Source organism: Lampetra fluviatilis, chromosome 2 (genome assembly GCF_964198595.1).
Source record: "Lampetra fluviatilis chromosome 2, kcLamFluv1.1, whole genome shotgun sequence".
In the NCBI taxonomy this organism is placed as follows: Eukaryota; Metazoa; Chordata; class Hyperoartia; order Petromyzontiformes; family Petromyzontidae; genus Lampetra; species Lampetra fluviatilis.
Genome location: NC_136276.1, coordinates 35,703,719 through 35,731,222, shown reverse-complemented (window position 1 = coordinate 35,731,222; position 27,504 = coordinate 35,703,719). Strand labels below are relative to the sequence as shown.

Here is a 27,504-nt window from a genome sequence, read left to right as displayed (position 1 = left end):
GCTGCCTTTATCTCCCCTGTGCTGATGCTTACATAGTAATATGTATAATATTCATGTTTCTTTTTTTTTACGTAGTGTAGTCATTCATGCATATTGAGTCTTAAAAATCGCTGAAGAACCACAGACAAGCTGGAAGGCAGCAGCCAGGGAGTGAGCTGATCCTAACAATTGCAGAAGTGCTGCAGTGCTCTATATATTAATAATGTTTTTAATCACCATTTATTAAGGCTGAGTGAACCTAGGGGAGGCCCAGCACCAGTTTCAGATATCACTCACGACTGATGTTGGCGGTGGCTGGCAATCGAACCCGTTGTCGATGCGTTCACAGCAATTGTAATACTTAACGCAAGATGACAATGCCGCCGTGTCCGTTTGCCCGTTTGTCATTGTCCATTTGCTTTTTAATACAACAATGCTTCCTGTGCAGCCAGCCTCGGAAACAAAACCCGATGTACTGTACGAGTTGTTAATTCTTCCAAGAGCTGTTTGCAAAATGGGACTTCAAAAGAAACTATTTTTATAATACAATGCACTGCTGTTTACATAATAACTCCTACCCTCAGTGTAGATTAAGTTTCACCAGCGTTAAGCGCAGTTGCACGTGCGATCAACTCATCCGGAATGCGCCCCCATCCCATCAGACGGAGCCTGGACAGCGCTTGGAGGGGTCACCGCCATGCACAAACGCGCTGTCATGGGGCTTGCAGGGCTTGGCAGCAGAGAGCAGCGCTGGATTAATCCTTTGTTACGTTCGACTCCTATGCTCCGCTCCCCGCCTTCACTAAAATGCACTGACCAGGGTAGAGTAACGGCCTTGACCCCAACGCTGTCGGCAGGTCCTCATCCAGCAGTGGATTGACTATCGGTCTATACATCTACATAAGGGCCCAGTGAGACACATTTCTCATGTGCGGGGAGCACTGGGATGCAAACAAATCAAATACGGTATAAAAACACTAATTCGGAAAAAAAATGGTAAGTAAAACTCTATTCTTTTCCTGTGCATAATGCTTTTACTCATCACAGTCCAAGGAAACGCACGATGAGATTGTGTATGAAAGGACAAGATGACGACACGGTCCTGGTACGCACCTTGCTGGGTAAGGCACGGGGGGGGGCACGAGGTATGGGGCAGGGAGACACGAGGCACAGAGACACGTGGCAAGGAGACACGGGACACGGCACCAAGTGGCACACCTGTACGTCTAGGGGATGCAGCTGCTGGAGGATGGCGAGGACGAGGTCGCGGTGCACCGCCACGAGGTTGCGCGCTGCAGCTCCCAGCAGAGCCTGCCCTCCTGCTCTCAGCAAGGGCAGCTCCTCCAACAGCTGGGCATTGAGGGCAACGTAGTCCTTCTGGGTGGCCTGCAAGGGGGGGGGGGGGGGAGAGAGTTGGCGATCCAATCATTTATTAGTTAAATTTGATTTATTTTAGTTTCATAGTTGTACTCCACAATTTTATTTCTCACGCTTATCTGCCTCAGCAATGTAGGTCAGTTACATTTATTTTATTTAAATGTTAAATGGGCCCAGGAATGCACTACCAGGGGGATTGAACCTTGTCCTAAAAAAAAACCTTCCCACGATGCATTGTGCCAGCAATACTTTCAAAAATTTACTTTTAATATAAGTTCGTGTATTTTGTAATACTTTTGATGTAAATGTTTATCTGCTACTCAATAGTTACTTTCAGCGAGCTATTCATATGACCGTTTCAAAATTGGTCATCAAAATGTTTATAAAATGTCAATTCATCAGGTCCATGAGTCAAGTCTCCAACTCATATTCACTCTCACTGGCCTCTTTATATATTGCCCAAAATGTCACCTATATATTATTTACTTTTAAGGACACAATGTTACTGATAAATGTGTTCAGTTTATTTGTCAATAATATTAACACAATAGCAGAAGGAAATGCATCCTACATCTTGAGTGCCAGAGGTACAATTGTATTATCTTAATTACATAACTATGGCATTTTACAAAAATAACAGTAAATCAACACTGGCCAAAAAAGTCAACCCTTGCAATCATTATATTTGTTTCTGCACTTAATTTTGATAAATTGCAGCTGTGTTTACCTAACAGCAAACAAACAATGTTCATTAATCACAAAGTTAAAAGCAAATACTCTCTAGAAAAGTTCAGTATAATTACACATATTCATCTATTATGCAATGCTTTTCAACATATTTACTCTTGGGAGTATGTAATTATTAGTAGGGAAGCCGATGTTGGCTGTCAGGGCAAAAAATAATTCATATTTGCAAATAATGTGTTGTTCTGCAACATGTCTCCCAAGATTTGGGCAACCCTTTAATATGGCTGGTGTTCGAGGGGGAAGTCCAAAATAGTTTTGTTTATATCTATCGTGTTTATGCTAGTTATATCGTCCCCGCCCCCCCGCCGTTACAGATGGATGGAGCTAATGCATAAATGCTTTCGACCAGAGTTGGAAAGCGTTGCACGAGATGATGAAGCATAGCGCGGAAGCACTCCGGCTGGAGCAATACCTGCAGCTCCTCCGACTCGGGCCGGTCCCGGTTGCGCTCGCTCGCCTCGCGGCGTGCGCTGTAGTCCAGCAGCTTGTCGTAACGCTTCTGCACGAGCTTGTGCGGCCCCGCAAAGGAGGCCAGCAGGGCGGACAGAGGGGAGATCACCAGCCGGTCCACGCGATCCTTCTGGAAGCGTCGCGAAGCGAGCAAGCACGACGGGTCACGTCGTTAGCGTTCCAGTGGCAACTACAGATGAAAGCAGAAGTTCAAATTGATGATGACTGTCCGAGTGAGTATGCTTCACTCTGGTTAAGTTTTATTTTGTTTTCTATATTTGTATTTTACCATAATTTTTTTCGCGATTGTGCTGTTGGTGTCAGGTCACGAGACGAAGGATCCATCTCTCGCAGCAATGTGCGACTCTCCATTTTAGGGAATGGCCCAAAGAAGCAGATATCTCTGATATCTTATCCAGTGACAGTGTGTGGTCCACACAGTGGGGGGCAGCACTTCCCCACTCACCCTGCTGCAGAGTAATTGTCTGTCACATGACAGCGAAACCGATATTTGTAATTCTCACAGCTGGAATTTAGTAAACAAAAATTAGTGCACAACTAAATTTAATGATCGTTTTATGCACAGCGATTGGGGGGTGGGGATTGAGACCATCACTCCACTTAAGAGCCCAGTTTGAACACAGGTGGCTAGCCGGATTTGAACACATTAACTCACCAGTGCCAGCTCGGCTCAGTACTTTGACATCTGAGCTACCCAGGCACTTCTAGTTCAGTCACCTTTATTTAGAATATGCCATTGCCAGTTTGATTCGGTAAAGTGATTGTCAATCCGTCCTACGTGTACTGCGTACAAACTGAGGGAAGGACTCGGTGGTGATGTGCCGGCACGTTTGCTGGTAGCGATCGGCGTCGGGTTTGGCGTGAAGCGCCAAGAAGCTGGAGGAGCACTGAAGCTCGGCAGCCAGAGCTTCCTGAGCGGGGAACGGCACACGGCAGAGCGGACACCGTGCGATTCACGCGACAGAGCAACAGTGGTGACACAGAGCCACTACAATTATCCCCCCCGCCCCTCGACGTACAGCCGACCGTCACTACTAATCCCACCGCATAATTCGCTGAAACACCATTGAAATGTAACTTTAAATCACTTGACAACAATGAAGCAGAGACGTACTCTTAGTTCTTTCAGTAAAGTCACGTAGGTAAAAAATAAAATTAAAATGTAAAAAAAATCACGACGTTTCGGAGGCAATGTCGTGATTTTTATTTTATTTCTATTAATTTTAATTTCATTTTTTACCTACGTGACTTTACCGAAAGAACTAAGAGTATGAATCCTTGCAGTCACGAAAGCTTCAAATCTAGAAGCAGAGACGTGACATCATATAACTATGATGAACCAAGTACGTACATATTGTAGACTTAAAGCTCTTTTGTCAATCCAGTGCCGTATGAGGGCCTCCCGGTGCTGTGCAGGCCATGGGGCTATTTGACTAAACGTCACCGCCGCGCTGGTCAGTGTAGGCTGGTAAAGGTGTTAAGCACAGATTTGGAAGCATATCATTATATTACAACAATAGTTATATATATATATATTTTTTTTTATACCTGAACTGCCCAAGGCTGGTCACCACACAGCACAGCCTTACTATTATAAACATCTGCAGGAGTATGTACTCCATATAAAGATATGTTTCATTATCTTAAACCATACCGCTAAAATGGGCACAGCAATTATAATTACACTCACGACACATACTTTTTCATATTGTGCACCAAGCAGACATAATAACATCTTTAATTTTTTATATGTTTAAATAACTATACAGATCAACGGCCATATTAATTACACTGAGCATGACGGGAATTCTTCCATTAATCAGTGCGAGACAGTGAGTGAGCACAAAACTGTGCCAGGGTGGCACGTGTCCCGTTTGTACCCGCAGCTGCTGGGTGTAGAGAGAGAGGCTGCGCAGGAAGGACTTGACAGCGCGCTCGAGGCCACGGAAGCCTCGCTCCTCCTCCTCAAATGCCTCGTCCCGGATCTAACACCCACCACACGCACACAAACACCACAATACAACTACACAACACATTGTTGGTTCACAGCAAGCATTACAATTCGTCATTGATTCTTGGATTTGGCCGCATAATGAGCTGGCCAATTGTCGTGAAACCATTCATCATCCGACATTGCCAAAGAAATTACAATGTCCCATGTAAAAGCGTAAAACGTGCCAATCCTTAATGTCTCAGCTTCCTAACCAGTAAGGTGAAAAACAATTCTCAACCAAATTTACCAATTAGTTACCATGGAGTTTGCCTTTAAACTGCAACAAATGCACCTCCGATTAGCACTGTTGGCTATATGCAGTGCGAAAGAAGTTCAACATCCACACATTCAGAAGAAGATCCAGAAAGTAATAATACAATTTCTGCATTTTAACTCAACCAGTAAGGTTTGTCATGTAAAAGACGCACCAATTAGTTACTACTTCAGCCCACCGGTGTGTTGGAGAGTAAATCCACAACATTTACAATTTGAGTAGTACAACGTTTCGCTCGTAATTACATCAACCAGCATCATTGGGCGATTTGCCAGAATAGTGAAGGATCCACCTGCTTCCGGTCTTAAATATAGCAAGATGACGCCATCACTGTGAACCCATCAGGTGCAGAGATCAGAGGCGGAGGAGGGGGGATTTATTGTAATTAAGCCTGTAGCTGTCAGAGCAGTTAAAATAATTCTCTCAATTTCAATAGATTCTAGAATTAGTCTCGGCCAATAATAATTAGTTTTACACAACACTTCAAACATTAGCAAAATCAATTGAGTGTCCTTGTTGGCAACCATGTTCTGCAACTGCCAACAGTTGTGTTTGTGAGTATTTAATATTTATTTGGTGTTTAGTCTTACGCTAATGTTCCATGCCGTCTGTCCAATAGCATCTGCCACATACGCAATTAATCCGATACACACCTTCTGTTGATAACTTAGGCAATTCATTTCTAGTACTAGTTTTTTTTTATTTTGAGTACCGTGCCGAATCTTACTCTAATTTTTTTCAAAAACTCTAGCTAGTTTGTCAGTTTCTCTCGTAATATGGTATTTTTATTGTTTCAATAACATTATCACTTTCAGCAGTATTGCTGCAGTATTTCCGATCTTGGTTTGGCTTTCAATGCTGTTAATTTTTGTATTATTGTAGCCATGTAATCATAGAGCTTCTTTAACACGTTTAATCTCGCTCCTCAGACTTTCCATCTGACACGGTTTCATCCCAATGTATGAGTGTCTTGATGAGAGAGGCTTTCCGTGCGGGGTGATGGGAATCTGCCTTCAGATAGGCATCAGTGTGTGTTTCCTTTTGGTAAACGTTGTGTGTTATTTTGCCATTTAGGCCGCATCTGAGAAAAATATTCAGCAATGGGAGTGTGTTATTCACCTCCACTTCCATTGTGAACTGGATAGCCGGGTTTTGCGAATTGAGATAAGTTAGACATTAATTAAGTATCTTTACTATGTGGCCAAACAACCAAAGTGTCATCCACATGTCTTAACCAAAAAGATGGTTTTAGTGTACTTGTAGAAAGTGCTCTTGCTTCAACTTTTCCATGGACAGATTCGCTATAGCAGGAGACAAAGGAGAGCCCATTGCTGCTCCTTCCTTTGTTATTACTCGATATGCTAGTAAATAAGACAGGTTTAACAATAGATATTCCAAAACTAGCTGACCATTGTTTAAATAGCACTTACTTCTTAAGGACAGGTGATTTCTTTAAACAAAACAGTTGGAATATTACATTTTGCAGAGAACAGCAGTTAGTCATAGGCAAACAAAGAGAGAGATTCCTTGTACTGCCCACACAGGCTTGTAGGGGTAAGTGTTATTAGTGAGCTCATTAAAAACTGTGGTGTGGCCAGTAGCACACCTGGTTGCCTTTGTCTGCCCACACGGTAAACAGTGACTCATTTGAAGAGGATTGGATGGAAAGGAGGCCTAGAAGCATTGAGATATTTGCCACTAATGTTGGCCGTGACGGGAATAAAACGTTGGACACCGGGTTCGAAGCTCAGTGGCTGAACACACTACTCCACACACCACGCCACGCGTAGACACACAGACAAAACTACTACGTGCATAAATGTATCACAACCCGGCACACGGAACCACGATCGCAATTATGAACCTAATATCGCTGGAAGTCGCCCTATGAAACCGAGTGCGCACCTGCAATCTTATCGAACGAAAATGCGCCACAACCGAAAACAGTCCAAAATCGTTTGCACATACAAAGGTGCCGCAGTGGGAAAATGAGCTCAGCTAACCAGGTGGCGCCACTGTACCTGGGAAGCCATGCCTGTCAGATGCTTGAGGTGGCCACTGACGCGGCTTGACTTCTTCAGAATGGAATGCATGTTCAGTTTGGAGAGCTTGTCAATCAGTGAAGAATCATCATCTTTTCTGTACTTGACCACTGCCGAGAAATTGAATAACGTCAGAAAATAACAATTAAAAAAGGCAACGGTGATGTGTCACCACCACGTCAAGAAACCACGTGCTCGGGAGTATCTCTGCAGGCACATTGTGGGGGACGCGTGGCAAGCACCATGCACACACCAAGGCCGAATTCTTCATCACGGCTCAGCTCAGGCTTGCCTCTGGCTCAAGTGAGATGGCTCAAAGACATGCTTAACTTGAGCCAGCTCTGGACAAGGTCTCAGCCATGCTCAGGATTTCCATGAGCTGAGCCTCAGTCAAGCCATGGGCTCAGCCATTTGAAAGTAACTGAGCGGCTCAAGCCTGAAATGAGCCGTGTTAAGGGGTCATGCCAGAGCCTAGCCGTGACTGTGAATATGGCCTTACATAGAGACCATGTGCAGACAGGGGAAGAGGGACCCTAAGGACAGACATGAAAAAGATAGACACAAACCCACAGAGACATATGTGCAGATACAAGAAGAGCGACGTATACGTACAAATCCACATAGCCAAGGAGAAAAATCTGATGATTGTTGGGGGGGGACCCTAAAACAGTTGAGACTGACTAGGGTCAGCGCTGGAGAAGTGCACCAAGCGTCCCAATGGCACCAACCAAGTTCACGCTCCGTTGCAGAATGTCACCGTTAGGGTGGCCCACAACCACAGCTCGACTGACCCCCTATCCAAAAGGAGCTGGAGCAAACACGACTAACCCAGGTCCTTCCGGCGCTTGAACTCGTTGATGTTGTGGTTGAGCTGTCGCAAGGCGACGAGCGCTTTGCTCAGCGACGGCTGGTCAGGGTGAGACGGTGGCGTGGCTCCCAGGAGCTCGGTCAGCAGCAGCGGGTAGCGCATCACCCTCTGCACTGGCTTGATGAGCAGTGCCCCCAGGTTTATATAGTTGGACCTTTCCCTGGTTATAATGAAAAATCACCCATCAGAAATGTCAACGTAAACACACCAACCTCTCGCATGCAAGCAATCATGTCTGTTGCTTACAAAAACATACGAGGGTTACATTTTCAGATGTATTGGTTTGGGTGATGTAGGTTTTGGATACACTTTGGCCAGGAAATGACATTTCAGCAACAACACTGAATCCGAGCGTGTGAATCACTGCATGCTTGGGTTTGAAATAAACGCACTGCTAAAAGCAAGTAACATTTCCAAAACATATACACATGTCACCTCATATTTTTGAGACACACTGCCATCTGTGCCTTGATGTCCTCATCCTTCTCGAAGGCCTCCAAGAGCGAGATCGCGTCATCGTGGTTGCGGCAGTACACCTTGTAGACCTCCTCAAGCTCGCTTTTGAAGGCAAGGAAGATCTCGCCTAGAGACAACAAGCCGTCGTCACCGTGAGATACCCGGCCATCGGCAGATTACGTAGCTGGCATGTATGTTGAACTGCTTTCGCACCGTACGTAACCAACCGTGCTAATTATCGATGGAACTGCGAACCAAAATGTATTAAATACCCAATGCATATCCAGTAAACTCACAAAAATTGTACTCTCAGCCTTCAGCTTGTTTAATAAATGAAGAGGGCAATGGACTATGCGGCGTTTACCACGTACCGATCTTCTGGTCGTCGGGGCGGGCGATGTGGACGGCTGACTGCAGCGACTCGTAGAAGCGGGCGTTCACTTCTAGCACTGCCTCCAGGTTCCCAAACAGTCCCTCCACATCCAGATTGGCCACCTGGGACAGAGAGCGTTCCATCAGTCTTCCACGTCGGCAACGGCATGCGGCGCGGTCCAATCGGCAAGGCGACAACATCGCACCACTGTGGTGACACGTCTACATTCATCGCTGATTCTCATCTGTTGTCCTGCCCCTCCATTGCAGTGCGTAACATCTTTCTAGGGCCCCCCACCTCTCAACCCCCAAACCAAAGGATTCTGCATCCCCCCTCCCCCCCCACCAACAGCAGGCATGGAGAGAGGAAATATTTTCCAGAGCTCAGCATGGAAAGCTCCAAGTAAAATGAAACCCGGACCCATAGCCTTGAAAATTACTCAATTGGGCTTAAACTTAGAAATCAATTAGCTTCATTATACAATCAATTAGCTCCAAGTCACTCTTGCAAATGAGAATCATCATTGTCTATTGACTTTTCGCCTGGTTAAAAATAAAATTTTTTGAACATTATGAAAATTCTTTTCCCCAGCTATCTGTGCAATCAACTCAATACCACTAATCAAGCAAAGGCTCGTAACCTTACACTTTTCCTCCACCAATAATTGACATCTTTTTCTATTTAAAAAATGGCCATTTCCTGTAGTGTCTTAAGATTTGGTCACATTTAGATGCTATGTATATCCAAATTGCACTGTAACTTCATGTTACAGTGCAATTTGTATACTCAAATTGGAGTGTAACTTGATATACGGTCCTCCGATTACCAATAGATTCCTCCCTTTTCATCTCGTGAGTGGAGCACGGTGAAAGTATAAGAAAACAAAAGTGCAACATGTGATTCAACCCCAAAGACCACACACACTTGTATTATGAGGATTAAGAGTGGCTACGAAAACCTACCCGTTAAATTGTGTGACAAACTGCACTGTGCTGCGACGCAAGCCAAAATTAGTCGACCTGTGTTTTCCTGAGCGGGATGTAGATCTCCTCCCTGCAGAACTGCAGGTCGGCCAAGTAGTCCCTCTCGGTTCGCAGCAGCTCCTCCAGCACCATCTTGCGCTTCTCCAGCGCTCGGCCCGGCTGAGGGCCCTGCAGCGCCCTGGCCTCGGGGGCAGCGCCGTTCGGTGGCCCACCCACGTGGGTGGCGCCCCCGTTCATCGGAGCAGAAGGCCCACTCAGCAGCGTCATGTCATCTGAGAAGTTCAAAAGGGACGGCTTCGTAAATCAAAAATAAATACGCGTAACGGCAAACGGGTGATGCTTTCAGTGTGCAACGTTGAAAAGTAAAGGTGCGCAGCCCTGCGGTTGCTTGATCGTGCCACGGCTGACAAAAGGGCCTCCACTAGAGAAAGCTCAAGAGGTCTACTCTTGCTCGCTGGCCATCAACTAACTGTGGCCCAACTATTTATACTGCCGTGTGAAGAGAGGTGGGGATAATTAGCAAGCTTGCCCAATGTTTTACCTGCCACGCCAGGAGGTCAGATCAAACCGGCGACCTCTGGATTGCAAGTCCAGTGTGCTAACCATTACACCGTGGTTTAGTACCGCATAATTAATGTATACATAAGTATAAGCAATTGCTTGACCAAATCAGCCAGAATGTGCTGGATCGGAAGCTAATCAGGGTTCATTCTGGAGAGTTCGTGGATAGTAGAGTGGTGACCACTATGCACAGCAGGTTATAATAGACTGCAGGGCAGCATGGTGGGAAGCATAGGGCAATGCAGCAAGAGACAATGTTGTACTCTTTGTTCACACATCTATGATTCTCGTCTTCCAATACCCGCACTGTCCAGCATTCTGAAGTATGGCCAAATTACACCTATGACCTACATCACAGAATATTGTGACATCCAAATAGGAGTGAACTTTGAATAATTTTAGTTTGAAAAACAGAAGAAAATATCCACCAATACACAAGTCATGACTTTTACTGCAAATTGTGATATTTTAAGACTACTAGTGTACTATCTAGCTAGCTTACCCCACCTAGTCAATGCTTTTACGTTATCTCTATACATGAGCGGTTCGAACAAGCACATGAGAAATGAGGCACCTGTTTGCCTCTGCCGGTCTGGCCGCCCTTGGCCCAGTCCTCTGTATGTTCTGCATTAGCCATACAGCTTTGCTTCAATGCCATCACCAAGGACTTGGGCTAATCCATGGAAACGGCAAACAGCAATTCTAAATTGCCCAGCCACGGCAGGCTGAACATAAAATCCCACAACATTCGAGTGTATTTGCTCTCCCACAAAAAATGTACATAACACAATTACACTTGCAGTGCCCAACTCATTATGTAGCATACACAAACTAATGTTGTGTTGCTGTGGGGCACTGTGGGTAAAATTATATAAAGCAAACTCTGTTCTATCTCATATTCTTTGGGTCTTTCGGTAAAGTCACGTAGAACAAAAAAGATCTGTTCTATCTCCACACATAAAACGAGAGCTTTTAGTCCATCAGCCGACCAGTGTTCCAGAGCAATATCATCAAGCAGCATTTGTTGACTTAAGCAAACTCTGTACAAGTTGACGAATGGCTCTTCTCATAAAGATCTGATAGTCCACCAGCTTTTTTTTACAATTCTTATTGTTGATGAGACCCAAATATTGCAACAAATGTCGTTTGATACTTTTAGTCAGCACTAAAATACATCTTTCTGTGGAGGAAAAAACGGAGTTATGCTCATATATACGTAATTATGCAGTGGTTGAGCACACGGAGTGCGTTTCATTTTTCCCAACACAGCACAAAGGCGTCTCTCTCGTCTCCCCATCCACCCCAACAGTGATTTCCATCACAGCCCCTGTGCGAGAGCCCCGCCCGGGCACAGAGGCATGTTCACGCCGCCTGCACTGGCTTGCTGTGGCATTGTGCGTGAGATGGGGGTGACCTGCCGGGCGTGAGAACACAGGGGGAGCGGGGGGGGGCACGGGGGGGGGGGGCGCACGCGCCGTCGCGTGAGCCGCCGCCGCCCACCCCCGTGTGGCGGTCTCGCCCTTCCTCGCCCCCCCCCCAGCTACTTGCGAGTAATTACCGACATATCCCGCTAGAACAACACGGTGAAGATTATAGAGAAAACAACATTTTAATCAAAGCTGCGACATGACCCCCAGGAATCCCAATGCACTTTCCGAATGTTCCTCCGCACCCCCCCCCCTCTGTTGCTTACGAGTAGCTGTCAGCTTTTGATCAATAGGGTGATCCGTTTATAGATACTACACAATAGGGAGATATTACAGATTAAACGAAGTATTAACTCAGAGCCTCTACATGTGTAGCTCTCTGATGTGTTCGCTCCACGTGCTGGGAGCTGAAGCTACACAGCACAACCCTGGAAACCTACGGTGGTAATCTTGTACATGTCTTCGACAAATCTCATAACGCAAATTAAATCTGTTAACACGCGACACACTCAATCATAGGCAGTATCAAGATGCTCACAACGCTTCATGATGCGCAAGCTGAGGTCATTGCTCCCGCACATGTGACGTGGACAAGGTCGACGGTGAGTGGAGCATCTCCAAACGGACCTCCATGCTCATTGAAACTGCACACTAAACTTTTTAACATTGTAAATCCACATGAAACAAGCTGTATGCATGAATAACTCCTTTAACATTGCACGTAGCCCAGTCGTGCTCATCGGAGGTGCGAAGCTGGGCCGAAGCCACAACGAGGGTGTTAGTAACATTTACGCACCAGCAGCAACTGTTACTGTAACATACACAGGCGAAGAAATGCGCGATCCCTTTGGGAGTTCATCAGAATCGCCGTTTCTAATTAAGCCATTTGAATCGGTCTGGATACGCAAGGTTAAGTGTCAGCTCTTTTCAAGAGACAATGGAGGACAAAGGCTACGGGGTGCATCGCTTGTTCCAGTTGTGAGAGCAGATGACAACTGGACAGAGTAGCACAGTAGGCGGCGCGGCCTTAAATAGTCAACAAACTTCACGTACAACAACTGAGCTGCAGTTAAAACAGCAGAACACTCCGTACCTGTATAGAAAGACGGCACCTCTAACATCACACACACGTCGTCGGACGTTGCTGCGGAACAGGCGCGCGTGGGATATAAGTTCTCCTCGCTGGGAGCGAGCCCGTCCTTCCAGCACGGCCATGAGCCTCTCTCGCTACGTTTTTGTTTTCTCTTCCCCCAGACACAAGAGCGGCTGGGTCCAACCTGTACCGCCCACCCACCAAACCCAGCAGCCCGTTCCACAAAACAACCCCCAAAGCTCCCAGTACAAACAAGGGGCCTTTTCAGCCGCACGGCAATTAACATCTCAATGGGCCAGCTCTGGCCAAAGATGAGATAACAAAAGGCAGCCCCCCCCCCCCCCAGCAGCAGAAGAGAAAACGTGGGGCGGATCATTGTACACCACGAGCGTCCAAGTACAGCATTATCAAATTACATGACCGCCGAGGTAAATAGTCTTGGCATACAGAAGTAAAAAAATGTGCGAATGTAACACTAAAAATAACAGTTCATGTACGTTTTAACTCAAGATACCACAAAGTAAATTCCAATATCCACTGCATTTTACTCTAGTGCCGAGTGGAACAAATACACAAAGGCCAAAGACCTCTGATGGGCCATGGCCAGCAGACAACCCACGGGTTTCTGGTAAAAGTTTGTGTTCCTAAAGCAGTAAAATCAAATGCACTCCCTAGCGTCCAAAATATTTCACATGCCAGCAAACGTCAGGATGAGGTCAGCTCGTGACAGCCCAGTAACTGGAAAATGAACTCGAAAGCAAATACACTTTTACCGGAGCCATATACACACACGAGCACGTATGCTCAGTGCGCAGCTGTTTCCCAGTAACGCACGTATGGCACCGCGCTTGAAAACACGGCAGTCTCGATGGCAGATTGTAGCCACGCTTACCCAACGCGTTTAAGTTGTTGTAGATGCCACATTGCTCTGCCGGATGCGTCCAACGTGTGCCCAACACTTCGTCCACACTTCACAATTCAAACAAAAACAACTTCCAATTGCTATTTACAGTACAGTAAAGTCGGCGCCGCAATCGACTCCGCCTGGCAATGCGGGGGTTGGACTTTGCTTCATCTTCGCAATGTTCTGTTGCACTTAGAGCTCAGGTAATGCTGTTGTTACCGAATAATAATCATGCTAAGAGCAATACGAATAATGTATTTGACATACTTAAAAAAATACTCTGCATGTGCAGTCTTAAAACAGCCGAATGGTTTTTCTGCCCCAAAGCGGGCAAAAGCAAGCCTGCTCTTTTTCAAGCGAAACTGATGACTCAATGGTAAGCATGTAAACCCGTCTTCCGCTCAGGTCAAATTACACCTGTTATCTCGGCCTATGTGAGAGCAAAGAAGAACAGCATCCCCCTCCCCGCCTCCACCACTGGGTGCCAGCAATGGCACGTGACCGTATCACCTGACGCCCATGAGACCTTCTGTGAGCACCAAATGCAGCCATGCTTATACCCATGACAAGGTGGTCGTACCAGCAGCAGCGGCGGCGGCAAACCCACCCAAGCAGGTTTGTCAGCATTTCTCACGTGCGGAAGGCGCCACAGAAGCAGCAGTTTGTATACGATTGCCGCTAATGTGTATATTACTTTGGAATCAAGACTATGGCATTTAAAACCTATGTAGCATACATATTGACTTAAAGCTTTCGTGATTGCAGGAATTCCTATTCTTTGGGTCTTTCGGTAAAGTCATGTAGATAGGTTCAAAGAAAATAACAAATAACTATGTAGCATGCAGCGAAATTGATTGTCAATACGCAAAGATATGCAATGCCTAATCGTAAACAAGGGGAAATCAAAGTCACACACATAGGGGCTTAGGACAGGTTTGTCAGGTTGCCAGTTCTAGATGAAATGATTTGGTAAACACTATTCGGGCTTCTGTTGCCAGTGATTAAAATTACAGATAACGTTCCTGAATACTTTTGAAATTGCAATAGTCCATATGAATGGAAATTATTTGTTATTAAATGCAGGAGCACATCGCCATATTGCTATCGTCTGAAAACTGCAACAATACACAATGTAACTGATATTGGCCCAAACATCCCGATGCTAACAATTTATCAGCAAATGACTAATTTGGGGTTACACATGGCAACATTGCATCCCCTACCACAAAGCAATGGCAGCACCCTCCTGACAAAAAGAGTGTTTAGACTTGGATAGGCTTTCCTGGGTAAACAAGCCTAACAACAATTATTATTCTTACAACATTCTAAATCCAAAAACAATAACACGTGTTTTCAAAAGAGCCACTGAACGCCAAGCGCAGCAACACCGTACCTGCCAAATTTCTCCTTGCGACTCGAGTGAGGACGCCCGAAATCCTCGCAAAGAAACAAAGCAGGCGTCTGTGTCGGTGGGCCCTCATGTCTGCAGCTGGCGCCCTGTGCCTGTCCAGTAGGGACCACTGGCACACGGCCCACCCCGAGGGCAGCAATGTGGCACCCGTGCGCTACATCCACAACTGCGTTATTAAATATCTGCCACTGCGGGTCAGGCCATCATCCCAAAGCAAACGCATCCATTTTGTCTGAAGCCACGGTTTTGCGATCACCAAATTTGTGTCTTGTTTGCACAATCGATGTCAACGACCGAAGTCATGTAAAATTTGCGAGTAGAGCCGCGTGCAGAATATATATTGGCAAGAGGAGCAGACTAATCGAAACCGCGTGTGCGCACAGATGCAGTCTTGTTATTAAATAGTATTTATGGTGTTGCTTAACAACATCTTTGGTGTAAAAATCATGCCACGTGTTGGGCAAATGTGTACATCCATGCGCAGCAGCAGAAATGTGATGACCAGGCCCTGGCAAAGAGAGAGAGAGGGACTCCCCTCCCTCATTAGAGCATCTCTGCCAACATTCCAGCATTCAACCATATTCCGACCAACGCATTGCGTGCAACTCCACAGCAGCAAGACGCAACATGTGGAAAATATTGAAAATGCTGTGTTGTATGTGTAACCCAATGGGAATTTGAAACGTGTAATCTAAAACATTAAAGTTATCACGCAGATTCCCGAGAGGGCACTGGGACGCTACACCTCATGATAGCCAATTTTCTGTGCAACATCGCATGGGAATTTAAGTTATGTGTATCGAAAACATACGCTCGGGTTTACGTTTTTTTTACTGACTGTATAAAGCACAAGTTGGTCATATACCATAAAAAATTGTGTGTAGCTGATAAATGCATGTACTGCAGTCATACATTGATTAATTGCATACATACAGCACTAAATACATTTCTTCACCCAGCAGTGCACTGACAAAAGGCACTAATAATTGTATATTACTTTTTAAAATGATATATCCACATAATATAACCGTTTCATATATTTAAACATGTAAAATCGAAATTTGCATACGACTGAGCACATAACCTCAAATCTTAATTACGACTCAGAACATAACATTTCCCACAGGACATAAAAACAATGCCATGACTCACATGATACATGCCCATATGCCCAGATTATAAATTATAATTATTAATCTGCCCAACAGACCACAGAATACATGCGACAATACTCAGAAACACACAACTCTTGGCCTGTTGCTGGAATATGTTGCTGAATATTCTATTTTTTCTCATACAACATCATGAAAAACTACACAGAGTCAGAATACTATCCATAATATAGTTCATAGCCGGACCTGCTTCCAATATATTCTAATTAGTGTACAAGTCACATTGTGTCCCTACTGTTGGTGTTATGTAAAGCGCTGGTATTTGCCACCACAGCCTGCTAACAAGTACTGCACAAAACATATCTCCTGTTCCACTCCCTGCACTGGTGGCTGTAATTTGAATACACGTTCATCTAACATCGTTGTGCAGTTATATGTCTTCCACTGTACCATGTGTGATGTTGCAGTGTGTTGTGTGCATTACACTGAATAAGTCCAAATGTGCTATAATGTGGGAAACACCCCCAACAAGAGGACATCTACCCCAGAGATGGAGAGCTCTGAAATCAGCTCGTACGCAGGTGCTCCGGGAATTGTTGCATTGCGAGAAAATTAGATGGTGACCAGCTTGGAGAGGCCTCCATCCAGCAGTAGATTGAATTATGGTTGATAATGATGATGAACATTAATCTTTAACTAAGCTTTGCCGCCCGTTTACTTAAGACTCGTCTGAGCTGTATCGCCACTAGGTGGCACCACATTACAATTTACTCCAATTCTGGCAATGTGTTCAGGAGATACAATGAAAATGTCGAGGTCTACTAGCCACAAGAGGGCTTCAGGAGAGAGTTGGTGTAGCTTTGTTATTCCTTCATTGCAGGAACGAAGACTACAGTGGTTTCCTATATGGTTTACTGTATTTATCGGGTAAGGTTGCCCTTTGGGTTTATTGCCGATGCAACTCAACAACATAAACAAGATAAGCGGGCTTCCTCACTGTTTCGAACGTGAACCAACGCTAACAGACGGCGCAGTAACAAGGCTATGCCCTCGCGCCTAGGAACGGAAACGGACCATCCCTGCAGATCATTGTCAAAAACCTCGACTGCCGCTGGGGCATCCCAGACAAATACAATCACAGTTGGAATGTTTCCATAAAAGCAAACCGTCCTGGATTGTTTAAAACTATTTCTAAAGACCAGCATAAATGTTCCATTTCTCTATTAAATGTTCACCATTCATCTCCTCTGGTTAGTGATGTCAGACAAGCACTGTGACACACTGGGTGTGGCAGGGCAAAGTGTCAGGCTGTCAAGCGAGTGTAGCAGAGGGAAAGCCAACTATTTTCCCTTGCCAAATGAATCAAACCAAAAAAACGCACACAGAGTTGTAATGTTCGGGCCTTTAATAACCCTTGAACAAGATCAAAATTGATGTTTGTTTGGGGCAGTGTGTCAGTGGTAAAGGTCACAAGGCTATTACAATTTGCTTAACAAATTGTGCAACGCAACAGTAAATTCCACTCCACTTAGTGCAAGTGAAGGAGAATTTATTCCATAAAGCGGTAATATTTAACTCTTAGGTTATTTCCTTGTTTCCGTTGTTATTGGAAATGCACAGAATAACTTGTGCTACCTGCGGCAATGTCAAGGTTGCTGTCCTGGCTTCCATGGCTGCCACCAAAATCCAGCAGCTCATCTTCCCTCCCAAGATCTATCAAGTCGTGAGTCTGCAGCTGGGCTGAGGAATAGGATAAAAGAGCAAAGGGAAAGAGCAAATATCAAGCTGAGACATTTAAACAGTGCAGTCTCTGGTATCCCCATGATGGTCGCGAACATTATTTAAGCATTTACATTTCTGTAATTAAATGTTAAACCGGTGCAAACTCTATGATTTGCCTATTAAGTCAGTGTGAATGTCCCCAAAAGACTTGACATGGGGTAAATTTGCACTGAACAATGCTAATGTGTTAATGGCATTCCATTCTAGCCAGATTCATGACAACGCGATAATTCACAAGCGTACTGGCGTACGTGGCTGGACGGAAACACATTTGCCACTCGTTTCAGAGGCTCACAGTTCAAGCCCGGCGGCCACCCTGGTAACTATTGTGGGTGCATTAACACACTTCACTGGTTCAAGCCACGTAGAAACATCACTCCTACTGGCAGACTATTTCCACATCCTTGAAAACGTAATGCCTTCGTGGTAGTCTTCCACCATAAGAACTGCGCAAACATAAACTGTACGGCACTCACCCGATGCCGGCCTTGTGATTGCACCTGGTTGCAATCTCTGCCTGACATGAGCCAGATCTGCAGACAGATCCCCACTGGAGTGGTTCCGGCGATAGGGAGGCACCGGAGCAGACACGGCAGCTCCATCCCTTGCCCTGTCGCCACACACCGAGGCTGCTCTGCTCAGAATAGCGCCCGTTTCCAGGGTGGTTCCCGCCTGTCCAGGAGGCATGGGCGCGGGTCTCGTGGGCATCAGCTTTCCACCACCTTCTCTGTCCTCGGCGCTCTGCCAGACTGTCATGTTGGCACGAAGGAGTGGCGGTACTTTCAGAGGGGCAGATGCCCGTCGGTTGGTAGGTGGGGGCGGTGGCGTGCGGTGCGCTCGTGGTGGTGGCTGGGGCTGCTGAGTCACGTCGGGGCGAGGAGGAATGGGAGGGCGGCTCTGTCCTTGTTCGTTATTCAGCTGCTGCTGCTGGGGACCTTGTAGTAGGTCATGCGCTTCCAAGCTCACATATGATCTCTTCGTTGAGAGACTCTGATTGAATTGCATTACTTGCTCAGTTAACTTGCTCTCGAGATCTGTGGAGGTGCAGCCAGACAATCCAACACCACTCTTATGATTCAGCGAATCTGGCTTTGGTTTACAGTTTGAAGACAAGCCACCATTATGCACAGTACATTCAGTGCTGCTGCTTGAAATTTCGTTGACGTGAAAAGCTTCAAAACTCTCGCTTCTGTCTTTGGCATGTCGCTTTTGTGTCGCCACCCACTGCAACAGGTCTTGGTGTACAGATTCTCTGTTATGAGACCTTTTGGATGTCTCTTGCTCTGACCTGATTGTGACGGTATAGTCGATCTTCACTGGTTTCCCAACATTTGTATCCTTGTTCTCTCCTACCTCAGGGTGCACATCGTAGCGTCGGACTGGGGAAGATGGAAAGCGCAATCCTGTGTTTTCTTTTGGTGTCTCAGACGTACTGGACATACCGAAAGATGATTCCAAAACATCTGGCTGTTGGCCAACAACAGAGATCTCAATATTTGAAGAGTCACGTGATAATTCTTCATTATTTTCAAGCAAATTACATGGCAATTCCTTTTGGTATACATCAAAACTCTTTGATTGTTTAAAGCTCGTATTTTCTTTTTTGCTACGGTTTAAATTGGGATCATTCTCCATTGTCTGTACGAGATCAGAAACAGGTGACTCTTTAGCTTCCAGTTTTACAAACCGAATTGGGAAAATGCCTCTGCAGCCACGAACTTCACCTTCCAGCCAGTCATCTTCCAGCTCCTGAACGATTGTTATTCGGTCACCCTTTCTGAAGTCCAACTCACCAGCCTCGATGGCTTTAAAATCATAAAGTGCAACAGCATAAATTTCATTTTCATCAACGTTGTGTTGGCTGAGAGGTCCATATTCACTTCCACATAAAGTGCTTTGGTCAGAATCCAAGAGCTCCTCATCTTGACAGTGGTCTTTCACATTCATCTTCTTCAGTGGTTTGAGGAGTTCAACAAAGCCTTCTGGGAAAGTGCCACGTCTGCCATCAATCTCCCCATCATACCAGCCCTCCTCCGGGATGCCGGTTATCGTAATGATGTCACCTTCCTGAAAGTCGAGCTCGCCCTCCATCTGTGCCGCCAGCCCCATAATGGCCCGCGCTCGGCCAAGCGCATTTGCAGGCAACACCAAGTCGGCGTCGCTGTCGGCGCCCGGGTAACCACCCCGACTTGGCCGAGCCGGCAACCTGAGCTCCGTGACACATGACGCGGCGATGAGGCCATGGTGGTTCTCCCGGCGTCCTCGGAACCAGTTTGTGTCAAGTGCTTCCTCTATCACAAGCACATCTCCTGCAACAAGACGCATTCCATCGTTAGCAGGGTCACTGCAGGAACCATCTTTCTTTGATCAGATTTTTGCCACCGGTATTGTGTTATTGCTAATGATGTGTCAGGTGCTGTGCAGCATTGGAAGCTCACCCCTCTTGATCTCCAGACTGTCGGCTGTTAGGGGGTTAAAGCTTTCTGTGCAAACGTAAAGCCTCTCTTTTGCTTGCAGCTTGGGGATGGGAACGGGCTCCACAAAGCTGGATGGGAATTGCCCTGTAGCAAAGCAAAGTGGATAACAACAAGAGCATAATGCGTGCAGGCATGTGTACATAACCACCCATGTTATTGTACGTTAATTAAATATATAATATTAGATGCACAGTATAATTATAATTGTTTTATAACTGGGTTTATGAATAGGTTAATATTCTTTGGTACTGCGTGTTGCAGATGTAGGGGTGTTAGAGAGAGAGCCCGTTATGCATGGCAGCCTATGGTAAACAAACACAGTAGGCGGGGCTACATGTGTGCACAAGCAGGTGCCCTCTGCGACGTCCGCGCCAGACACCCTGGGGGGTCGATTCGGTCGTTATGATCCCCCGGGGCCCCACCCCTCAGGGAGGGGTTGGGTATAAAAGGGGATTGTATCGAAGGGCTCGGGAGTGATGTTTAGCTAAAGAAGAGGAGGCGGAAGACGTCTGAGATAGAGCCCTGGACTCCCCCTGGTACGCCGTCCTTATCAGGACCGCGCAGGCTCGAGCCAGTGGCGTGGTACCAGAGCCAGAGCCAGTGCTGGTCTGGACTCTGGGTACCGGGCCCGACTGACCAGTGTCGGGCCAAGATAGCCTCCCCTAGCCCATTAGTGGAGGACTCAGAGGCAGGCTAGGGTTAGCTAGAGAGGTGTGTCCTCAGATAGACGGGTGAGGGGGCCGATACCCCCTCAAATGTGTATGTCACAACGTTGGTGTTAAATAAACAAGTGTGCCTCCAACTCCGGTGTGAACGAGTCGTGAGCGTTACTACATCTGGCGTCAGAAGTGAAACAAAGTACGAACATGGATACACGCCGGACGACTCGAGTCGGAGTACCAGGGGCGGAGGACACCGCTGCAGTCGGAGGGCCCGAGATGGCTGAAGATGCCATCGAGCAGCCGGGGCTGGGTGCATCCACGCCACAGCAGCTGGAGGAAGGGGAGCCGTCGACGGAGGGGCTGAGGCAGGCGCACGCGAAGCTGGCCGAGCTGCTGTACGCCGCAGCCGCCATGCTCGACAACATCACGCGGCTGGGGGCTGCGGGACCGCCACGAGGCGACAGCAGCCAACGACCACAGCGCCTTCCCGCCATTTCAACGGAGCAACATTTTGAAACTCCCGCCATCGCCGCAGCTGCTGTTGAGGGCGTGGCCGCTCTAAGCATCGCGTCCAACGGCGGGAGTACAGTGCCTGCCGCGTCACCACGGGTGCGACCGGCGATGCCATCGCTGGTTCGTGCCGACGCTGAGTTGAGTGAGGCGGACGAGGGAGTGCGTTCTTCCTCTGCAGCCGCTGCCTTACATCAGCGGCTACCTCCACTCAAGGAATTTGTGGGCGAGGATGGCGACTGGGGCGGCTTCCAGCGGCGCTTCCTCGCTCACCAGGAGATGGCACAGTGGACAGACGCCGAGGCTCTCCGCGCGCTGCCAGCACTTCTCGACAGCGACGCCCTCGCCACTCTAACATCGGCTTCGAAGGAGAGGCGCTCCACGCTGCGGAAGGCGATGCAGGTGCTGTCGGCGGTATATGGTCCACCATCGGACTGTCGCCAACTCTTTTACGATCGCCAGCGGGGGACGAAGGAGTCGCCCCTGGCGTACCGCACAAGCCTCCTGGCACTGGCGAAGGAGGCCTTTCCACGAATGGATGACGAGGGTGTCGACGCCATGGTGACAGAGAAGATACTTTTGCTGGCGGACGACTTAGACATCGTCATTGTCGCACAGGACGATGCAGAGATGTGCTCCCTCCAAGCGGCCCGTCTCCTCCACGCAAACCTGTCCTCTCAACGACGGAAGGCCAGCAAGGCGGCGAGCGGGCGCGCCGTCGCTGCGGCCACCCTCCCGGCGGAAGAGGTTTGCGCCATCAACCATCAACGGCAGCACGGAGCGGGAGCGCGGGAGGACCGGGCCGGTTCAAGCCGTCTACAACGTCCATCGTCGCCACCAGCGCTTCCACGCTGTTATAACTGCGGCATCCGGGGCCACGTCGCCTCGGGGTGCCGCTCTCCTCGGCAGCGCGGAACGACACCTCAACGGGACGCCGGCCCTCGTCACAAGCTCCACCATCATAATCCGGCGAGTCGCGGCACCCCTCATGTTTGGCCCACGCACACGCCCGTCACACACTCGAACACCGCAGCGAAGGGGGGGCAAATATCGCGTACCATGGCACCAACACGCACCGCTCTGGGTACTCACATTGAACCCAGCCAGTGGTCCGTGTTGGCCCATCGGGTTGTAGCCGCGTCATCGGGGTCGTCGGCCGTTGTGGGTCACATCGATGGGGTCGAGGTGCGCATCCTGGTCGATACAGGAGCATCGGCGACCATTATTTCGGAGTTGATTTATAACATTCTCCCTGCCCAGAGCCGTCCTTTGATGCCTGTTAATGTGCCATTCTTTGCTGCTAACGGGGGTTCACTTGGCATCATCGGACAAATTCGAGCCCAAATTTGTGTCGGGGATATTAAATTATCTGGGCCGATTTTTGTTTCCTCCTCGCTGGCGGTTCCGTGCCTGCTGGGGACGGATTTCCTGGCCAAAATGCCGATTAGGATATTAATCGACCAGGGATGCATTGAGCTCCCATCGGGCCGACGCATGGCGTTTTTGCCATCCCCCGCTACGAGCCGGACGGCGTTCGCGACGGTGCCGGCGTTCGTAGATAGAACGGTGCGCGTTCCTCCGGGGGCGCAAATGTTAATTCCTTTGAGACTTCGGCGGCCCTTCGCTAAGGGCATTGGGGCTCAAGGGGTTTTGCTGGGACCGTCTAGGGCCGGGGTCAGTGGACCTAATTTACTCCCGGCCCAGACCATAGTGAGAGGGGATGGAGAACCCTTCATCGCGGTCCTCAATGTGGGCTCGCAGACGGTGGTGGTCCCACAGGGGACCGTGCTTGCTCACGCAACGCCGGTGCCCTGTGATGAACCCGTCGCGAGTCATGTCGGCGCTGCCCCTGCACCGCGACCACATTCAGACAGCGATGAAGGGTGGCTCGAGGCGCTTTGCGCGGGATTGACGGACCTGTCAAATTTAGAGCGCCAACGTCTTAAGACACTACTGAGGGAATTTTCCGACGTTTTCAGTCGGGATAAATACGATTTGGGCTGCACTCATCTGCTGCGTCACCATATTGATACGGGTGACAGCGCGCCAATACGCCAAAATCCTTTTCGGTTGAGTCCCGCCGAAAAGGACCATGTCAAATCGGCTGTTGATGACATGCTAGCCGCCGACATAATTTCTCCCTCCAACAGCCCTTGGGGAGCGCCGATCGTCCTGGTTAAGAAGCAGGACGGTTCGTTGCGGTTTTGCGTTGACTTTCGGCGCCTTAATAAAATTACGGTTGCCGACGCATACCCGCTCCCACGGATGGACGAATCGCTTGACGCCTTGGCGGGAGCGCGATTCTTCTCCACATTGGACTTACTTTCGGGATTCTGGCAGCTTCCTCTGGACGATGATTCAAAGCCTAAAACTGCTTTCCGTACTCCGCACGGCCTGTTTCAATTCAACCGGTTGCCGATGGGCTTACACTCAGCGCCGGCAACTTTCCAGCGGTTGATGGAATTGGTTTTGGCTGGATTGCAATGGGAGTCGTGCCTGATTTATTTGGATGACGTCATTGTCTTTGGCAAAACTTTTGAGGAACATCTCCAGAGGTTGCGGGCGGTTTTCCTAAAGATGCGGGCTGCTAATTTGAAATTTAAGCCCCAAAAATGCCATTTGTTACGCGAGTCGGTGCGTTATTTGGGGCACATCGTGGGGCGCTCAGGTATTTCTACCGATCCCGCCAAAACGCAGTGTGTAAGCTCCTGGCCGACTCCCACCTCAGTGGGAGAGGTTAGGAGTTTTATTGGGTTTGCGTCGTATTATAGACGCTTCGTCGCTAATTTTGCGACTATCGCCAAACCCCTACATGCTTTAACATCTAAAGGGGTTCGGTTTTGCTGGGGTCAGGAGGAGGAGGCTGCTTTTTGCTCCCTTCGGGATGCTTTGGTAAACGCTCCTCCCCTGATTTACCCTGATTTTTCAAAACCGTTCTTGCTCGACACCGATGCGAGCAACACGGGTATTGGGGGCGTGCTCTCCCAGGTGGTTGACGGCGTGGAACATGTGGTTGCGTACGGCAGTCGGGTGTTGTCTCCAGCGGAGCAACGGTATTGTGTCACCCGTAGGGAACTGTTGGCAATTGTCCATTTCGTCCAACAGTATCGCCCATATCTGTACGGTCGGCATTTCACCGTCCGCACAGATCATGCGGCACTGCAGTACGCCCTGAGGGTTCAACAGCCATCGGGACAATTGTCCCGATGGTTGGAGGTCCTCCAGGATTACGATTTCCAAACCACATACCGTAAGGGCGTTCGCCACACCAACGCGGACGCTCTGTCACGCTTGCCAACCACCTCCGAGTGTGCATGCCTCCTGGGGTCTGGACGTTGCAGGCCTCCAGGGGACACATCGGTACCTGTCTTGGCGGCCGCCAACGACGACGATGCAATGGTTCCTAATCCGATCGAACAGCAGGGCAAAGATTCCCTGTTGGGGTTGCCCGTCATTGAATGGGGGCGCCTCCAGATGGAGGATGTCTCCCTCCTCGGGTGGCGACGTCGCGTTGGCGGTGCGGCGGGGGGAAAAAGTGGTGGTCCCGACGCATGGGAAATGTGCCAAGGTCTGCTAATGCATTGGGACGGGAAGTCACGTCGACATCGGCTGGTTGTCCCTACTGGGTTGCGGGGTAGGGTGGTATGGGCCGCTCATGAGCGCCTCCTACACCTGGGGACCCAAAAGACTCTCGCCTTGCTGCAACTTGATTTTTACTGGCCTGGCATGACGAGGGATGTGGGGGATTTGTTGGGATCGTGCCCTCAATGTGCACAACGCAAACCGCCGGCACGGGAGTCTAACCCGCCCTTGCAATTGATCAAAGTGTCCAGGATAAACGAGCTGGTCGCTCTGGACATTTTGGGACCATTCCCCGCCACCCCCAGAGGGAATAGATATTTGTTGACGGGTGTCGAGTATTTTACACGTTGGCCTATGGCCTGGCCTTTGGCCAACCAGTCGGCAGCAGCCATCGTGGAGGCCTTTGTTCAGGGTTATGTCCTGGACAAAGGTGCTCCGGAGAGGCTGCTGACCGACCAGGGCAGAAATTTTTCCGGTAAACTACTCAGACAAGTCTGCGATCTCCTGGGCACAAAGAAAATTCGGACCTCCCCATATCACCCACAAACTGACGGGATGGTCGAACGTTTGCATCGCACCATCTCGTCCATGTTATCACAACAAGTTTCGGACTCGCAAACGGATTGGGACCTACAAATTCAGGGGGTCTTGGCGGCGTACCGGATGGCACCCCATGCGGCCACGGGGTTTTCTCCCTTTTACCTTATGTACGGCCGAGAACCAGACCCGCCTGTTCGTGCCCAGTTGCGGATCCCCGTGCCGCAGGGAAAAACTAATCTGGCTGACCACGTTAAATTTAATCTGGACAAATTGACCGAGGCACGGGATGCTGCAATGCAAAACTCTGACCTCCGTCAGAAGGCAAATGAGCGCCTCAGATTGAGTCGAGCGCACATGCTGCAGTGGAAGCCGGGGGACAAGGCATGGTTGCACTGCCCCCAGGTGCCACTGGCAACCTCCTCTAAACTTGTGCGGCCGTGGCGGGGCCCTGTGGAAGTGGTGGAGGTGTTACGTCCGCAGTGCGTGCGCATCAAGTGGGGGAAGCGGCGATGGTTCGTGCACCCCTCCAGATTAAAACCCTTCGCTGCGGTTCACAACCCCACTTCACACGCGCGTGGCCAAACATGTGGGGGGTCGGCCGACTTGCTGGGTCCGTCTCCGTCGCTCTCACCTAATGCCTTGCCGGCTGTGCCACCTTCAGGAGCATCAGGAGTGACGGGCTCACGCCCGATCACCCCTCCTGCGGATGCCGAGGGTCACGCGGAGTCAGAGGAATGCTCACCTCAAGACGGACAGTCGCCACCTGATTGTCCGCCACGCGGGGTTACCCCGTGTGAGGGGCCCGCTGCAAGGACGCGCGCTAAAATGCGCAAACTGTTGTGAGGCCGGGAAATGTGTACATAGCTGTTGTGTTTATTGGGTGTTGTGTGGATGGTGTGTTTCCCGCTCCTCGGATGTACATATGCTGGGTTCACCGTTTGTTGTGTGTGCGGGGTGGGTTCCCTGCTGGTTGTATATAAGCTGTTTTTTTACGGAATTCGTATTTATTCGGGGGGGTGCGTCGGGTTGTTTCTCATCTTGTTGTTGCGTTCTTGTTCTGGTTCCTGTTATTGTTCAAAAAATAGTGAGGCACACGCGCGGTCAGGGGGTGAAGGCACCTTTATTGTCAAATTTTTGTATGTTGGCAGCCGGGACGGCTGCATGCTATGCGGGGGGGAGTGATGTAGGGGTGTTAGAGAGAGAGCCCGTTATGCATGGCAGCCTATGGTAAACAAACACAGTAGGCGGGGCTACATGTGTGCACAAGCAGGTGCCCTCTGCGACGTCCGCGCCAGACACCCTGGGGGGTCGATTCGGTCGTTATGATCCCCCGGGGCCCCACCCCTCAGGGAGGGGTTGGGTATAAAAGGGGATTGTATCGAAGGGCTCGGGAGTGATGTTTAGCTAAAGAAGAGGAGGCGGAAGACGTCTGAGATAGAGCCCTGGACTCCCCCTGGTACGCCGTCCTTATCAGGACCGCGCAGGCTCGAGCCAGTGGCGTGGTACCAGAGCCAGAGCCAGTGCTGGTCTGGACTCTGGGTACCGGGCCCGACTGACCAGTGTCGGGCCAAGATAGCCTCCCCTAGCCCATTAGTGGAGGACTCAGAGGCAGGCTAGGGTTAGCTAGAGAGGTGTGTCCTCAGATAGACGGGTGAGGGGGCCGATACCCCCTCAAATGTGTATGTCACAACGTTGGTGTTAAATAAACAAGTGTGCCTCCAACTCCGGTGTGAACGAGTCGTGAGCGTTACTACACAGTGATAAACAAAAGATGTTTTTTTTGTAACCGCAACAAATTTTATAAATTGATGTAAATTAAAATGCTACAGTGTTGGCAGGGGTACAAAAGCACAAATTAAAAAAAAACTCACCATGTTCGT

General features: G+C 48.7%; 2 protein-coding genes across 5 annotated transcripts in view; one reads left to right on the top strand and one right to left on the bottom strand.

Moving 5' to 3' along the window:
* The window catches only part of DNMBP (dynamin binding protein), a 348,547-nt gene that overhangs the window by 9,868 nt on the left and 311,175 nt on the right, over window positions 1-27,504 (bottom strand). For 3 of the 4 annotated variants that reach the window (XM_078875454.1, XM_078875474.1, XM_078875464.1), the window contains exons 3-14: window positions 20,292-20,414; window positions 18,330-20,162; window positions 17,707-17,811; window positions 9,600-9,835; window positions 8,579-8,702; window positions 8,187-8,334; window positions 7,712-7,911; window positions 6,863-6,993; window positions 4,455-4,559; window positions 3,366-3,485; window positions 2,516-2,683; window positions 1,198-1,365 (exon numbers count right to left, since the gene is read on the bottom strand). In XM_078875454.1, coding sequence (XP_078731580.1) covers window positions 1,198-1,365; window positions 2,516-2,683; window positions 3,366-3,485; window positions 4,455-4,559; window positions 6,863-6,993; window positions 7,712-7,911; window positions 8,187-8,334; window positions 8,579-8,702; window positions 9,600-9,835; window positions 17,707-17,811; window positions 18,330-20,162; window positions 20,292-20,414 — 3,461 coding nt within the window. The remainder of the gene's footprint in view (window positions 1-1,197; window positions 1,366-2,515; window positions 2,684-3,365; window positions 3,486-4,454; window positions 4,560-6,862; window positions 6,994-7,711; window positions 7,912-8,186; window positions 8,335-8,578; window positions 8,703-9,599; window positions 9,836-17,706; window positions 17,812-18,329; window positions 20,163-20,291; window positions 20,415-27,504) is intronic. The other variant, XM_078875483.1, reaches the window with a different exon arrangement.
* LOC144946524 (uncharacterized) lies at window positions 21,093-26,468 on the top strand. Its single transcript, XM_078875495.1, has 2 exons — window positions 21,093-22,471; window positions 26,286-26,468. The coding sequence occupies exons 1-2, from the start codon at window positions 21,197-21,199 to the stop codon at window positions 26,298-26,300; spliced, it is 1,290 nt and encodes a 429-aa protein (XP_078731621.1). The 5' UTR covers window positions 21,093-21,196; the 3' UTR covers window positions 26,301-26,468.